At 38.7% G+C, this 18003-nt stretch overlaps 1 protein-coding gene across 1 annotated transcript in view; it reads right to left on the reverse strand.

Annotated features, from left to right (window-relative positions):
• The window catches only part of LOC117958903 (astrotactin-2-like), a 264011-nt gene extending 257150 nt beyond the window's left edge, over nt 1-6861 (reverse strand). Inside the window, exon 1 of the mRNA XM_034895621.1 lies at nt 6221-6861. Within this exon, the coding sequence (XP_034751512.1) occupies nt 6221-6686 (466 nt within the window). The 5' untranslated portion in view covers nt 6687-6861. The remainder of the gene's footprint in view (nt 1-6220) is intronic.
• Between the last annotated feature and the right edge of the window lie 11142 nt (nt 6862-18003).

Consider the following 18003-nt stretch of genomic DNA (forward strand, 5'->3'; position numbering starts at 1 on the left):
TACAAGCTTTCATGTGTTTTTTTTGTTACATGACTTGAAAAGCCGCTTGCAGGTGTGTGAATATTTTTTTTTAAACGTACACATTTAGATTGTGTTTCTGCAAATTCTCAGTCTCTTCTACAAGTGCTAACAACAAGTCTACAAGCTCTTACATTTTGCACCATATTTCCCTTCATGATGGCAAAACAAAGCATTGCAAAATGCATTGCTGCAAAGGAAAGCAAGCAGCACGGGTCACTGACCACAATTCATTCATCCTTTGCATGCCATCAGTTAGGCCTGCCGCCATTAAGCTAAATGAGCATGATTCTTAACTCTCAGTTAGCCAGTCAAATGACTTTCCCCATTGGGTGAGGTAATACAACGGATACCCTGTTGTTTGTTTTCATGAAAGTACATAACGAAAGATACATACATACTGCCAACCAAACAGCATTCAGACTACAATCAAACATGGGGCTGCTAGCAAATACCATCATGCTCTATGTGACTGCGAGGGCCAGAACAAAACTGTAGACGCACAAAAGCCAAAATGTATATGCACTCTATGCACTTACACTTTGTGATCAGCTGTTTGGATATGAATATTTGTTGTTTTTTGTCATTGATCCTGTTAATGAAGATAAAAAAATGTCGCTATGTCACTGCATGTCAACAAATTGCGATAATAAATGCAATAAAAGTTGTAATGTCTTTTGTATTTTTGTTGCAAAGAAGTTGCAAGAGCCAGTAAAAATTGCAACATAAAAAAAATATTTGGGTATACAGAAATTAAAAAAGAAACTGGGGGAGAATAAAACTACTATGAGCATTACCAAAAAGGCTTAGGATCCTGCAAATGCTGGTATAATATCATATACCAGCATTTGCAGGATCCTAAGCCTGTTGGATTTAAGAAAAATAAAATAAAATGAATGAATCCAATTGGAACATGTATGTCAGTGACTTGTTTATCTTTCCATTGTTAGTTGATTTCCTATCCTGGCCTGGGAAACACTTAACTTAAGTGTGTTGAGTCAACCTGTTCTCACTTCTGCTTGGTTAGTGGCTTTTAGGGTCACATACTGACGCAAAGTCTGGCGCGTAGGACTGCTATGTTGGGTTGAAGTCATGGGAAACTCCGGCTATTGGTCAAATTTGCTGCAAAGTTGCGGTGATTGATAAAAATTGCAAGTCACGCCGAATTCACAATACTTGTTCGAATTTGTAGCAAAATCCTGGAGGGACTAATAAATGTGTATTAATGAGAGCTTTAGTCTTATTGTAGTGCCTTGTTATAACCCAGCACCTTAATGAGATCACTTTCATTTCTTCCTGCCTTGGAAAATTATTCAAGAAACATCAGAGCTGCAAACTTTACACACAAATCTGTGGCCGTGTTTAACACCCAGACTAATCAATCATCCACACATGCAAGTAAAAACCAGCAGCAGCAGCAGCAGTAGTATCTTAATCATCATCAAACCTCAAAAGAGTCCAATTTTAAGTCTATACTGGCATATAACTGGAGCGGGGTAGACTGCATTTCATATGTTCAGAAAAAAATACCCAACAACATTGTTTTCCATTTCCACTTCTCCATACCACACTTGGCTTGCACCAGTAAACTGAATCTACAGATGGTCTTAGGTATAAAAATGTACATTCTTATAAATAAAATACAATTAGACCCTGGCCTTTTAATTATATCCACACACACAATATAATTAAAGTAGCAGACAAATCATTGTGGAAGCAGAACAAATTTCTCGAAAAATCCTGTGATCCTGCAGCCGACCACATGTATGACAATTCTGAATCAGACAAACCTTGTTGCAGAGCTTGCCTTTGCCATGTTTTTGCTGTATATGAACAAACCAAGGGACATGAAACTGAGCACTGGGGCATTACATGTACATGTAGAATGGTTGGAAACAGAATACCCACTACAAATAAGACTGCCTGTAGAGCATTCATCTTAAAAAGACAGCCTCCAATAGGTACAGTATATTATAACAGGTCAAATGATGACAAACAGACCATTTGATGGCCTGCACTAGCTCCACCGTGGATCTAATTATCTGTGCTCTCTTTACACCCTTGGTAAAGCAGTTGGCTGAGCTTGTTTATAGTACTCTCAACCACACTCAATTCAAAACAGCGCTAAGTTAAGGGCTTTGCAAATATGTTAAAAAATCTTAACAAAAAGGCACTCCTCTCTCTCTGCTCCACACCATGTTATAACTCCCATCTCCACTGCTGACCCTCCCCTCTGCTTCAGTACTTGTCTGCAGTGCTAAGCTCAACACCTGACATAAGATTGAGATGTAGTGCAGTGTACATGTTCTGTGCCACAGGGAACAGAGTGCTCTGGTGCAGGCATTCTTTTTCACTTTACCTCTGTTGCTTTTAATCTCCCATCTCCAAGCAAGCAGGGTTTGCTGTTAACTCATTCTTAGAGGGATACGGCTAGGCATAGAGGGGAGAGAGAGAGAGGAAGAGGCTGGTTGGAAAGCCAGAGTTTCATAATACGCACACAAAAAAGGTTAAGATGTATTGGGACACCCAAAAAGTGCAACAATTGAGTCCAATTCGATGGATAGAGGCGATAAAGGACTGGGAGACATTTGAATGTTTTCGCTCCTGTGTTAAGTGCCAAAAGGTTTTAAAAAAGGTGTCCTCCTAATGAGGTGTTTACACAGTCAGCCATGTTGCTAAACATATTGATTTCCATCCAGTCCCATGTCACTTAAAATGAGCAAAGAAATTCTCTCCCTAGAATTTTTAAGTGTGATGCTACAAAGTTGCATTACAGTGCAAGTGCATTACAATTCAACATTGACACAATTTTCTTTTAAAGTGAAAAGAAGGTAGAGTATGATGGTAACACTTCATTCCTTAAACACAAAATCTTTTTTCCAACTCACTTAAATGTACCCACAAAAAAACATATCCAATGCTTTTTACCAAAGGTAGGAATGGTATTTAGGCAGTGTGATTAATAATTGCATTGATTTCTCTCACTGTTTGCAAAACGCATAAGGAAAAGACTAACAAAACAATACAAGACAACGGGGGAGGGGAAGGAGCCCTGTACATTTCCTCTGCACTGCCCTTTTTACTCATCCATTCTCCATGACACTAGAGGCAATAAATCAAAGCTGAGCAGGCAGCAGGCCAAGGTTGGAACGGGGACTTGCTGTCCTTTTCCCACCTTCCCTAACCTGGGATGTTCGTTGGATCAAACAATTGGACATCTGACAGAATAAAAGAAGCAGACACAGGGCTTTGCTCATTAGGGTTTGGATGGCATTTGGCTAATAAGATATGCCGCAGCATTTTCAAATCACTCTTGGATTATTTTCTGATGAGGCAATAGTAGCATTTGTCAAATCAAAAATAGTGGGATTTTTTTTCAATTTCTAAAACAAAACCCATTCATTTTCAGCATGACTGGGTAAAATGTGCACGCAGGTTTCTCAAGTGAAACACCAACTCCAGCTTTCAATATATTTCCTCTCTGGTATTAGAGTCAGTGAGAAAATGTTTGATTAAATGTCAGTTACTCAAGACATCTATACCTGGAGTTCTTTCCAATATGTGCAACAACTCTCTGTACTTTAGTTCGGATTGCATTGTTGGAGGCAGCGTGTGCTGTGTGGTTGTTAGCGTTGAGAGAACTTCAGAACAACTGACTTAAACAGAGTAACGTGTTGGTGGGTGGTTGCATTTATCCAATAAGGTCTACACCCTATATAGTCCTAATTAATTCCCAGTGGGTATTTCAAAAATAAATAAATAATGACAATGCACACGCTTATGGTCATATAATAATACGTATATTTAGTGTGGCGTTAAGCTTTGGTAGTACAAAAATTCACAATTAGAGTAGAAGACAATAAGGTTGAATATTGATGCAACAAATGAAATCCTGATCATGAAAATGAAAGTATTCAATTTGCTGATTTTGTTCTACTGAATCAACATGGTGAATTTTTTATTATGACATTTCACAAGAACAACTGTGCCACTAATACATCCATCAAAACAAAAGCTGTCAAGACAACCTGATGATTATGGTGTTGAATACTAGAACAAACAAGGAAAACACAGGTGACACCAACATGTCAACTTCTGCCTTGGACTACTGTGTCAGGAGGATCTTGGAGCAATTATAATAATAGCAAAGGTTTTCACATCACTACAACATCAGCTTGGCATGAAGGACTGGTACTTTGGTTTCCTGGTAGACAAAATATATTAGAAAGGGAAATATAAGCACACTATGTTATTTAAAAAAGAAACTTACTTACTACTAGTTAGTAAGTTACTATTTTTTTTTTCATTTAACACATACATAGCCTTATACATATTTTATTATATATACTTTGTATGTAGGTTGTACATACATGTTAATTATTTCCATCCCTCTAAGTATATTTTTCAGTTCTGGCATTTTTTGCCATCTTAATTTTATTTATTATCTCTAGTATATTTCTTGTATTTTCTGTGTGTGTGTGAGGTATTATGTGTATGTTCTTACTTGTAACTCACCACTGCAACAGAGTAATTTCCCAATTTCGGATTTATAAAGTCTATCTATCTATCTATAGAAAGAACATCCAGATTTACTGTGGACAAAACAACATTAGAGTGGTTATTCAGTTTCACAATGTGGTCAACGACATGAGGGAACATGCTTGCATTATAAATATCAAAGCTCTTTTACTCCGCCTCTCTCCACGATGGAAGGGCGAAGCAGGAAATTTGCTAGCTGGCTGACTGGGAGGACAGAGAGGCCTTTCTCACCAGTCAACGGCTGTCCTTAATGAGAATAGAAAGTGATTTACTAGCTTAATGCTCCAGCCATCAGCCAGCCTGCCTGCCTGCGCTTCACGCAGCCTGTTTACTCTGCACTCCTCATACAGAGAATGAATCTGAGACCAAGGAAGTAGAGGGTAAAAAAAAGAAAATAGCAAGCCAGAGACCAAAAACTGTACTAATGAGAGATTTATTTTTACAGTACCCACATCAATAAAATACACACCAAGTCTTGCATCTTTGTATTTGCCCTATTACAGGTCAATGTCAATAGGAGCCAGTATAGCTGCATTGAACTTATTGGGAAAATGGAAAACATACAGAATTCTGCAATTTCCACTCTGTGTGTGGCCTATTGCTATTACCATTACTGTGTGCCATATACACTCTGCACTTCCATCAACACACAGTTGATCTGCTCAAACACACACCAAAGGGGCAGGTATAAGAACATCCATCTTTCTCATGACCCTGTGAAACATGGCTCTAAAGCGTAACATATGCAGAAAGCAAGGTAAGCAAGTTCCCTTCATACGTGCTGTAGTCTGCTGCTTTTACAAAGAAAATATCTTTTTGGGGTTTGTGAAAGGCAGAAATACTTTCCCACTATTATGTCCACTATGATTATCCAATCAGTGGCGCTTCTCTAAAGACCATTTTTAAGGTCAATGGCTTTCACAGAGAACTTCAGATGACCTGTAAAACACCAGTGTTCTGCTGTTTGGATTCACTCTGTTAATGTGACTAAACAAAAAATTGTATATATAGGTTCCCTTAAAAGCTACCATGCCAAATATTGACCGGGATGCAAACTCCGGCCTGGTATTGCAGCCTAATAAACTTATATTACCAGCAATGCATTCATGCATATTCTCAGTTGAGCAGATGTATGAATTATCTGCTCAAGTGAGAATAAAATCCCAATTCCATGCATATTTGGAGGGCCAAATTGCATTCCTTGATTGGGGCAGCATACTTAGGGTATGCATGAAATTCAAAGTCATAATCACATTAAACCACAAAATGGGAAAGACAGACAGAGGCAGAGTTAGAAGGAGGGGAAGGGAATAGAGAGCGTCACTTAAACATGAGCGATATTAAGTTTGTATCCCATGCGGAAGCAGCAGTGTTTTAAGTAACACGAGGGAAATAGGAATCGTATAATCCCCTTTTTACTTGCACGTCATGTCGGCTAAACATGATAACACGGAACCTTAACAAGGTACTGGAAACAGGACAGGTGACTGTACACCCCAGGGAATACGTGTATGAGTGGATGATTTGGAGAATACATAGATAAGGGTAAACATCTAGAGTTTACAAGCGTGCATGGACGTTATGCAAGAAAAGAGAAAGTCAGCTAGGTTGACTGGTCGTCATGGTGGAGGGAAAACACAGTAGCTACCAGAGCAGTTCTTACCGAGCGTGAAGTAGGGGAGAGCTGTGTTGTCAAGATCATCCATTACGGAAATTCGCCCAGGTAGGTCGGTTCTAACGAATAACAGGAGCCTGGATTCCCCCCCTCCTCCTCCTCCTCCTCCTCCTCCACCACCACCACCAGCAGCAGTTCCTCCTCCAGCAGTAGCACCTGCTCCAGCCGGACCCCCTCCTCCGACCGCACTCCCCGAGGCTCCGCCGGTGAAGCTGAACTCGTTCTCCCGGAGTACGGGCAGGGTAGACACGGTCACGGTTTTCACCTCACATGGCGCCTCCGCGTCGCTCTCTTTTCCCCTCTCTTCGTCAGCCGTTGTCGCCCCTCTGTTTGCTTGGACTGTCAAGGTCCCCGTGAACAAGAGCCCCACAAGAAGGACGCGAAGGTGCAGCGGCAATGTCCTCGCCATCCCGCTCCTCGTGTGTGGTTCTCTCTCGCTTTGAGTGGGGCTCATAAACGGTCCGTTCACTTATAGTACAGTCGCTGCAAAAGAGTCGCGTCCGTCCAGGAGGCGGCAGCACAGGTGTAGTGAGAATGACATTTTGGCGCCTCACACGCATCCATCTCTGTGTTCAAACTGTGGGACACCAAATCACGTAAACACGGAGACGCACGTGTCATTTTAAAAGGCAGACAGGAGGTTGAGTCAGCAAGTTAGATGTAAGCTTTTCTGTTGCGTGGCTTAATTGATTTGAATTGATAAATACAATTTAAAAAAATAATCTTTGATTGTAGTTGAGTAAATGCTTAATATTAAGTGTTTTCAATAATACTGACAGGAAGGGTTAAGTCATTACATCATCATAACATGCCAAATAACACAATTATGTAAATGTATGTATTTAATTATAACACAATTTTTGGTTTTGTTTAAACCAATTCATGTCCATATGCTATGCAACATTTGAGATGTTAGTTAGATCTAATGGCTAGTGGGTAGGCTGGGCTAGTTTAAGAGGCCCATAGATGAGCCAAGGTTTAAAATGCAGAGTATTTTTATTTCATTAAATAAGCAAGTCACTTAATCTCCTTTCGACTTATTTCAAAAAAATAAAAAATCACTGATCGCCCAGACTGAATATTCTATTGCCTGTGTCACTCGTCCTGTCCTCTGAGGGCGAGAGAGACAATCTGGGCCCATCTTTCCATGATGCTTAAACAGTTAAACTTATACTGTGTCCCAATGACATTTTCAAATTATGTTTTTGCAATTAGTACCTCAGAAATGAATGCAGTCTTCTTTAGAACTGTACTATCATCAAAGGATACAATACAAGCATCAAGCCTGATGACTTAAGAACAAAGTTATCAATTAAACTTAACAAAGAGACATTCAAATATTTTACCAAATATTTAATACAGTACTTTATTGCTAGCTATCCAACATCTTCCTGAAACAGTTCTGCCACTATGAACAACTTGTTTAAGTGCACTGAATATAACAGGAAAGCCCTGCAGCGCATAGTGAACACAGCTGGAAGGATCATTGGTGCTTCACTCCCCTCCCTGAAAGACATTTACACATCCCACCTCACCCGCAAGGCCACCACAATTGTGAGTGATTCAAGTCACCCCGCTCACAATTTGTTTGATCAACTGCCCTCTGGAAAGAGGTACAGAAGCCTGCGCTCCCGCACCACCAGACTCACAAACAGCTTCATACACCAGGCTGTTAGGATGCTGAACTCTCTCCCCCCTCTACCCTCAGTTACATGAATATCCTTGGCTTTGGACCCAAAATGGCTGCCTTGCCTTGCACTACTCAACTTGTACACTTGCACACTTTTTGTTGTTTTGAAAACACTTGAGAACACATTTCTGCTGCTCTACATAACCAGCACCACTATGCTACCGCCTGTCTTTTTGCACATTACATAGACTGTCGACAGTATGCATAATTGCACAATTTTAAAACAAATATCGCTGCTCTTATTTTCCTCATTGTATATATCTTCTTATTTTTACTTTTTTTTATGTTGTTTACTTGAATGTTATGTTTGTCTGTGGACCAAATTTGTTATAAATGTCTTGTCACCGTGGGATAGAGGGAAACGCAATTTCGATTTCTTTGTATGTTTTTGACATGTGAAGAAATTGACAATAAAGCAGACTTTGACTTTGACTTTTTGACTTTGATCCCGTCTGTGAGGCGCTCAATCTTTTCCTTTGTGTAATACATTGATTGTCCACAAACACACACATCTACACAGTGTGTATGCATACTGACATCTTTGAGTATACTTATTAATGTTGCTTTTTTCCAGTGTGAACATACTGCTTACCCCAAACTTGCTTAGAATTAATATGGAAAAGGGCCATAACACCAGTCATTCTCAGCCTCTCTCCATGGTGCTGAAATATTCAAACACACTCTCTGTGTGCTTTTATTTATGGTGTTAAAGCATTCCCTCACAGGGTCTGTTCCAGTACCACTCGCGGTTGTGAGCACATGTGCATGCCACCTGGTAAGTTGTGCACTGTATGTTCCCTCTGAAAAAGGCTAAGCAAGCCAGTTTATATCCGGATCATAAGTGCAGCCCATTGGTGAAACAGAGTGACTTAAAGTAAATCCTGCAGTTTTCATTGATGCCATTGATACAGATACTCTGCACTGATTTACCCAAGTCTGTTTTGCTGCTGAGCAGTCAACGTGCCTGCTCCCTTTAAATAACTCAAAGGCTTAACCCAATCCACATTGAGTAGAAATGACTGCATATTTGACACTTTCTAATGCCTGGCCTAACCTTTTAGTCACAAGCCTTTTTTCTAGGAATAGTTGCTGAAAGGGTCCTACAAGTTGCCAAATATGGTTAAATATATGTGTCAGTCATTTCAATCTGTCAGTAAGGGACATTTACTCTCCTAGGCATGAATAAATAGGGCACTATGTTATCTGTTTGTCTGCTGTTTTATAATCACTGCACAGGCCTTTGAATGACATTTTGTCATGTATGAAAGGTGCTATGTATATATGTATATGTATATATACATATATATAAAGCTTGATTTATTGGTTAATTAACATGTTGTATTAGTGTGAATAGAATGAATGATGTATGATCAGTGTACACACATATTAAACATCATGGTAGGGCCATGAAATTTAAAATTTTAATGAAAATAAATGATGTTGAGAAATACAACGATAACAACGCAGTGTTCTTCTAAATGTATGACCTTTCCGGTGACTTCCAAAGCTAAAGCAAAGAAATGTGAATGCAAACTCAACGTCTGCCTCCGAATATTTAAGTTGTGATGCTGATCCTTACGTTCTCTGTTCTGGGACGGCAAGAGCCATTGCATAGCTACAAACACTGTCATTTCGGCAGAACCTCATATGGGGTTATCACTTACTTTATTGTTTTACCACCCCCCTCTCCCCCATATGTTTTTTTCAATTTCATTTGTTTATTGTTGTTGTATTGCTGTATCTACTAATGTGTAGCTTTGAAAAAATAAAACAGCATCTGGGCTCCAACAACTGAGCTTACATGAGCGACGGGGAGACCTCATTAACTAAGTAAGTCCCAAAGCATCTTTTATATTCACCACACAATTGCATTCACCACCAATATGTCACACAAGTCGGCACTTCAATTGCAAATACAGTACCATAGATTTGGATATTGAAACAATCTCTCGCTGCGTGTCTTTTCTATGGTTTTTAGACATTCAAACCCTAGATGCATTCTATAGCAACCCTGGTCTCAGAGTACACTTTATTTATCTTTGGCCATTTTATCTGAGAGTTGCTGGTCAAACTGTTTATTTTAAGGGAAAATATGCAGTAGTGTTTTTTATATTATATTTAATCATGTCTAAAAATAACTGCATTGCACCAATATAATTTGAGCAATGCATCCCATAACCTGTCGGCTTCGAAAGATGCCACAGAGCACTTTCCCCATGATGACGGCTGACCTAGCTATGCAACGGTCATAAGTCACCAACTTTGCTCACAGCGCTTGAGAGGCAAGGACGTGCTTGCTCTCTTCCATTGTCTCCCCATCTTTTCATTGCATTTTTTCTGAACATTTTAAGTAGGGGGAACTAAGACATGAGTAAAAGACTAAAGTAGGATAAACAAAGAGGTAATGAATGAAGACAAATGAGATGAACCTCATGTGTGTTTGCTTGGAAACTCACTCTCCATGGTGCTGAAACATCCATACCCTCTGTTTCTGTTCAAATCAACCTTAATTCAAAAGACACAAATGACAAATTCAATAAAAACAAAAAAAACTGTATGTTCTCTTCAAAAGGGGGTCTGGTGTCCATAGGGGGTCCTCAGAGTTACTGCAGGGGGGCTTCCAATTTGTTAATTGTTTTAAAGTGTTTTCAAAAATTTAAATGTATTACATGAATCCAACATATTATTAGCAAATGTAAATGAGCCTATTTTTTGATGGAAAAAAGCACCGACAGCAGGCTAGCCAATAGATAAGGTAATCACTAACCGCCATCCACAGATAATACAGTACAATTAACTAGTTAAAAGTACATTGACCACAGTTAATAAGGATTCACTGTGCCACATATATTTTTAACATGTATGTTTAACATTATAGCATAATTGATTAAATCTGCCAACTAATATTCTAATAGCTTAGTATTAAAGAGCACAAAGCACTAAAAAGGTAAATGCTTTAAGGCGCTATACACGTTACTTTAGGCCCAGTTTAATATGCAACTTAATGTTATACATTCCACTCTATGTAGTCAGGGTGCCTGCTCTGTCTCACTCTCAGTTAAGGGGTCCTTGGCTTAAAAAATGTTGAAGAGCCCTGATTAACAATATCACATAGCCAAGGCCAATTTTTTTCTTATTTTGTTTGTGTGCACTACACTACTGTTATTATTACTACTACAAAAGCATTGGGCACTCCATGTGGTTTTCTCTAGCCATTGCCCAAAGTAAACATCATAAGGGTTCTGTCAGAGAATGCATCAAAATTCAATGATGCATTGATTTTCATTTCCAATCCTTAGCAACTGTGCTGCCTCTTTCTATTAAAGAGGTGAACATTGAATTGGGCATATTCCAAAAATTTGACAACAGAGAGACCATAGTGCATTTTTTAATATATGTGTTTTTCCAAACACATAGAGCATTTACTACTTTGGCTACAACTGGCTAGTCAAAAGTTTATCAGTTTAATCAATCTGTTTTTACACTCTTTGGTTTCTATAGGTAAGCTGAAACCTTCTCTATTCATCTTGCTAGTGACATCTTAAGTATGCATGGAGTTAGAAGATAATTGGTATCCTTTAATCACTGTTTAAGTTTCTGTGACTTTAGTGTTTAATCCATACTTTGAAGAACTAACAACAATGTGAACTCATCTAAGTCATCCACCACCCCTACGGTAGTTTTCATTTAGGGCAACTTTCTCCCTGTTCACTTTTGTGTTAATTTGACATTTTAGTCAGTCTGTCATAATGATTTCCTGATAGAGTTGACTACAAAGATTAACCTAAAGGGCAAACATGACAAGCTTTGCTGTCCTCCTAGTGAAAGTGCTGACACTGTGGATAGATCTAATGCGGGCCCATGGAGCATATGCCAAAGTTTCGCAGACATGACCTCTTTTGCTGATAGATTTTATCGAACACTGTCTGTCTTTAAGGGGCAAACAGTAACAAGACATCAGATAGGATTGATTGAATGCCATGTGTTCGGCGAGGTGGCGGAGAGCTGCAAGTTGTAACTTAAACATGGGTATGGAAAGGAAAACTGCATGGTTATTAGCTGATGGAGAGCTCTGGTTGGTTATATGAGATTTATTGCTCAGGAAATTGCTTCAACCTCAATGCTGTGGCAGCGTCTGACTCACTCAAAATTGAATTTGATAGACACAAGCTAACGTCTACTGCACCTACACAGAGATGGTTAACAGATTTCTGTGGCATAATGAGCAAAGGACCTGACCTTTTTCTCATGCTGCTTCCTTCAGCCTGACTGGTTAAGTGTTGTTTGATGTCAGCAAATTATTGAAAACGCTGTCTTACGCTCTTTCCTTCAAGTTAGGTGTTTATTCTAGACTTGGGATTATGGCTGAATTTAGCCCTCCCTTAAAGGTTCAAGCATGCTAGTCTAAATCCCCAGATAAGAGAGGTAAATTTTAGAAAATGAATAGTGATTTCCCCTGCTTTGTCCATTATTCAAAGGAAATATCGTTTGGTAAGCTCCAAATTTTTAAGTGGAACTGTGGAAGGCCAGCTGTAGAAGACTGTGGACATAGAGATCATTCTATAAATGTGTGTATATGAGTGGGTGTGAGGCACTAACAGCTTAATGATCTGTACATGTTTTGCAAGCAACACCCACCAGAGTTAATAATATGTATAGATCAGGTTAGAAGGCTGCAATAGGATTGGGCATGTGATGAAACATCACATATGAATATGAGAAGCTAGCAAGACTGGACTCAACCTTTTATTTCTCATTTATAATACTGTATAGCTGAAAAAGTCAGTAATGTGTCATTGCAAATTAAAATTGGTACCCTAAACCGTCTTTTTAAATGTTAATCCACACTAAACTATTTGTCTGCAGCTATGATAGCTGCTCTGTGAGGCTGTACATAAGCACAGCGGTGCATTGAGCATGCTGACATGCTCACAATGACAATGCTATGATACTGATGCTGCCTGTATTGCTGCTGTGACATAAAATCATGAAATTCATGAGGTTGCACTTGAAACTTGTTGTAGCTTCTTCTTCATGAGTTGGTTTGAGTCGTAACCTGGGAGCAGTGTGCTATACTGGCAGTGTTTTGCTGTGCTATCTTTGTTAATTGATTAGTTTAAGTTATCTGGAGACTGCCCCAGTTCTGCAGGTGTAAACAAAGAGATCCATAATTAGAAACTGGGTTACACCTGGAGGACAAACATGCATCCACAGACACCAACAAAACATGTGCAAGCATACAGCAAACACCACCTGACAAATTGGTTTAGTGGGTGCTGAGCACACATTCCAAAAGCGTGATACTGATAAGTCATTTTTGTTCAAAATACAGAGACTTCAAAACTGTTCCTCTAATTTGTTAGGTGATGTGACGAATGTGGGAGGTGGACCTGGACAAATTTCATGGTTCTTCAAAATGGCTTTCATCAGCAATAGTGAATTTTCTTAAATCAAGAAAGATTAATGTGTTGGCATGTAACTATGAGTGTTTCAGTTTAAAGCTTTAGTGCGTAATTATTTTTATATTAATGAATGTCCCTTACATTCAAGCCATTGCCAAATGAGTTGCTACAAAAATAATCAAGACTATGAGCTCCATAACACTCTTTTTGCATTTCTCAGTTTAGCTATGTTCAGAAGACATCATCCAGCAACTTTTTCTCAAAAACCCGAGCGAATATAATTACTTCTCCTAAAGAGTCCATCATGTTTTTCAATCCTCCGTGTCCTCCTTGGTTACTAGCAACTGCATGGAGGAGGGGTGCGGGCTGTGTGCGATCACGGAAGGCTTGTATCATGTGGACGCACCAATCTTGTCGTCACTTAGAATTACTTATGTGGGCAACAGAAACTATGCACTATAGCTTTAATCTGCAGATTCCTTTCAGTGGTTGAACATCTAAAAAAAAAGTTTGTATGTTTTTGTATGGCAGCATCAGCATTTTGTTCACAGAAACACATGTGGTTTTGTTCTGGTCCGCCATAGAGGACACAAGAATTTATTTTTGTAACATGGGAGACAAATCTCTGACTGAGGCAAACTGACACAGAATCAAAAAGACTAAAGATAAGTTGACTCCTGATGAGGACCCATAAGCTATTTGAAAGTAAGATGTCACATACAAAAAGACAAGCCTGTAGGTTAGAGAAATTTAGATGAAATGTCTGTTCACATTTTTTTGGTAAGCTTTGTTCTTAAAAACTAAATTACAAAAGCATATCAAGATATTAAAGAATAGTGATAAAACGTATCAAATATAATTGTGCCATTTTTAAGTCAGTGTACTGTTTAAATTTTTTTTTCTCTACAAAGTTCTTAACAAATTTCATCCTTTTAAAATCAAAATAATTACTCAAAAACTAATCTTTTATGACATGCTTATATATTATTATTATTATTTGTTTAAAGTAAATGCAGGGGTTGTGCAGTTTGGGTTGCAATAGTGGCTTGCAAACAGCAGTTGTGGAACCGGGCGTTTACATGCTCCGTTGTGTGAATGTGTATGCAGTTGGCACTTCTTAAGCTTCTGTCTGAACCGTCTGCTGAAACTGTTAACATTGTCTTGGTAAGGAGACAGCAAGAGACCAGTTCCAGCCTGTTTCCACTGGTATTTGATACCCTTTCGCAGTGGAACCATAGAGCTAATTCATGTCCCTGTTACAATGGAGCAATGGACTGTTGTCATTCAGGGCCATGTCCCTCCTCATTGACAGGTCTGTGGCTCTGACAGACTCCAAGTGTTCAAAAATCTACCTCTAGATGACCCCACCCCCTGCTTATACCATCTTCCATCATCCCCATTGAGAGCTGCCAGGTCAGCTGTCACCACTGTTTACAGTCCACATTCTGGCACACTGACTCACCCATCCGTTAGTCCTGCTGGTGACGGACGGGGTAGGCAGGACAGCCAGGCAAGGTCGGAAGTATGGCCTTACTCTCATTACTCTGGCCTTGCTCTCTGTCATTACTTTTAGCTTTCCTTCCTTCATTCCTCCCCAAACCATCGGTTGCCTGCATTAAGAACAGTGCAATATTTTCCTCACCTTCAGGCGTGTTTATTTACAGCATTTAAGCTGTTGCACTTGGACTTTACAGGGCAACGTTTTTCTGAGAGTTTAAGGAGAATTTAAATCAGTTTTTTCTCCATCACAACACCGCTTGGTTGCATAGGTGTTTATTGACGGAATGATTATAATTGCAAAACCAAACTCGAGGGCAGCATGGTGCAAAGTCTGCTAAAGTTATTTTATGAATTAAATACATTTTAGTGTTTCTCTGAGTAACTTCTACATTATAATCCACTAGTCTCAGCTGCCTCTGTAACAAGAAACTTCCACTTCCTCTAGAATTAACTGTTCTGTCCATTAATTTTTATTATGATCATGACATTTTGAAATATTAACAATCAGACTGGCCGAAATGTTGGATCAATGCTAATAATCATTATTTTGCTGAACTCACCTGATACTATCAAAAACTGTATGAATGATCTGCCATATAACCTAAAATTAAAAGTGAATCTTGACTACATTATCACTTCCAATGAACGGTTTTCTCTTGTTTAAAGTTAATAACTATTTAAAAGAACTCATGTTAAAATTTTGTTACGCTTCTCTGACTTTCAGATGTTGTGTTTTGTTCCCTAAATTGAAAACTGCAGCTCAGTGACAGTTTTATTCTACTGAAAACTGAAGCCAGAGTCAAACTATAACAAAGAACAAAGATTATAAAAGATCAATGTCTGCTTCCCTATTCTGGCCTCTAGTGGATTTTATAACTCTCATTATAGGGCTGATTTTCTGGATGAAAGGTGGGCCTGCACTGACATTTGTATGGAGAAACTGAAAATGAAGTCTCATCCAAAGCCAGTTTTATTTGCATATGACAAACAACATTTAAAATCTGTTAACAGAGTTATAATTCCAGTTCCTTAGTCTTCACTGAAGGCCAAAGGTAATTTGTTATTGGGACTCGGCAGGTCTGGAAAAGCCATCGTGAAGAAATTGTATTTGTAATTGGATCCTCCTATTTTATCGGTTACTGTATAATCTGTTATGTTGCATGTCTAGATGTGTCTTTTTGTTCTAAAAGATTACTCTTATTACTACAGAATGACCAAATCACAAATTAGGGAGGGATTTAATATAAATGTATCATGTGAATCTGCGCTTTTGTGATCATTTGTGACGGAAGAAAAAAATCATTAATCTTAAATCTGATAATTGCATGCATATGAGATCTTTTGAGCAATTAAAAGGAAAAATAGCCGTGAGATATACTGTTAATGAACAGAAACTTGGCCACTTAAGCAGAATGTACCAAACCAGTGTTGTTATATTGAAGTTATCAAAGATACAAAAAGAATGCATATTTTGTTCACTTAAAAAGTGCAATTTCACATTGCACGTCACCCTTTCATTGGATGGTAAACCTCTCTGTTACAAATATTCCAAAGACACAGGGAAAGTGTAACCAGTTAAAATTATGATCAGGCTGCAGAAGCACTTCGACACACTGAGAACCAACTTTCAATGCAAACTGAGCTCAGCAATCAACGATACATGTCATACCTTCAATGTCAGCTTATGTAACCGGTACTCTTGACCTGATACAGAAACAAAGTAGTGTACAGGATTTCAAAAGGGGAGGAGGGTGCGGACCTGAGTTACTAATGTGGCAGCAGAGATTATTAAAACGCTACTGTATCTCTTTCATCTGGTCATGCTGCACTCTAGTATCTACTCCAATGCCCCTAGCTCATCAGTAAGACCCCAGACCTAATTTGCAGCTCCTGACATGACCCTCCCACACATTGACTGCTGTAAAATTGCTGCCTCCAAACTAATTAGATGGACACAGAACGCAATTAGAGCAACTGATAATTAATGCTGTGACTAAATATATGCCTGGAAGGTGTTTTTTTTGTTGTTTTTATCACAGCCTCAGCGGGATATGATTGGATACAGTAAGAAAGCGTAGAGGAGAATGTACATTTTAACATTAAGCTGTTATTGTGTTTGGAATTGTTTCATGGATGAGTTAGCCCAATCTAGTTACAAGTACAAACTAAAGCATAATTGATGATTTTAAGATGCCAAGACATTGATTTCTTTCCTTCCCCAAAACTAATGAAGCATGTTTGTTTTGGGATAATAATATTGGCAGTTTAATTTGTTCATAATCACAAGTTTATTTTCACTTCCTTTCTAATGGATTATGAGCTAATGATGGAGCAATAAATTATAGTTTGGTCAAAGGATGCTCATCCACTTCTCATGAGTTTATTAGACGGATAGAATAAACAAGGCAACATCTGCATTACAAAGGTGTGCTCTCAGATGTAGAAACAAGTCAAACAGAGAAAAACAATTGAGATGCAAAACATACAAGGTTGCTACAAACCTGTTTAAGAGTCAAAAACAAACTCCAACAACAATATCAGATTCAATTAATTAAACAGTCAAAAAAACTAATTTCTATAAAGTCCCACCAAATAGAATAGAGAAGCTTTTCTCCAGTGTTGTTATAAGTTACACCTATTCCAATATCGTGCTTATTGAAAGCGAGTGTTTGAAAAATAACTATAATTCCTAAATTTCAATGAAGTCTGACAGATGTTCTAGAGAAATAACAGCAACAATATGCAAAGTCTACACTACTTTAATGTTTTCTTGAGCACAATTTACATACAAACCCCAATATATCACATTTGATGAAGATGTTGGTAGTCTGCATAATGTCTAGCTTATTTTCAGCAAAGGTTGAGAGGCAGAGGCCTATAACAGCTCCACACCTTCAATTAAGATCAGCACTCAAGGCATATGGTGTCCCCTGGCAGAGTTATTTGCACATTCATCCTTTCCGGAAATTGTTCACTATGCAGTCATAAACCTGTGGTATGGTATCCAGGCTTTATCAGTTTTTGGTAGTATCTGGCCGCTTTGGCCTTCCAATTGAGAGGGTCTGGGAAGGTGATTGCCCTGATCTGAGCAACAATCTTGACTGACATGATGTATGGTCTAACACTCTAGAAGTATCACGCAATCCAGGCCATCAGCAGATTCACTACAATTTCATTCA

The sequence above is a fragment of the Etheostoma cragini genome, chromosome 16, assembly GCF_013103735.1.
Source record: "Etheostoma cragini isolate CJK2018 chromosome 16, CSU_Ecrag_1.0, whole genome shotgun sequence".
Lineage (NCBI taxonomy): Eukaryota > Metazoa > Chordata > Actinopteri > Perciformes > Percidae > Etheostoma > Etheostoma cragini.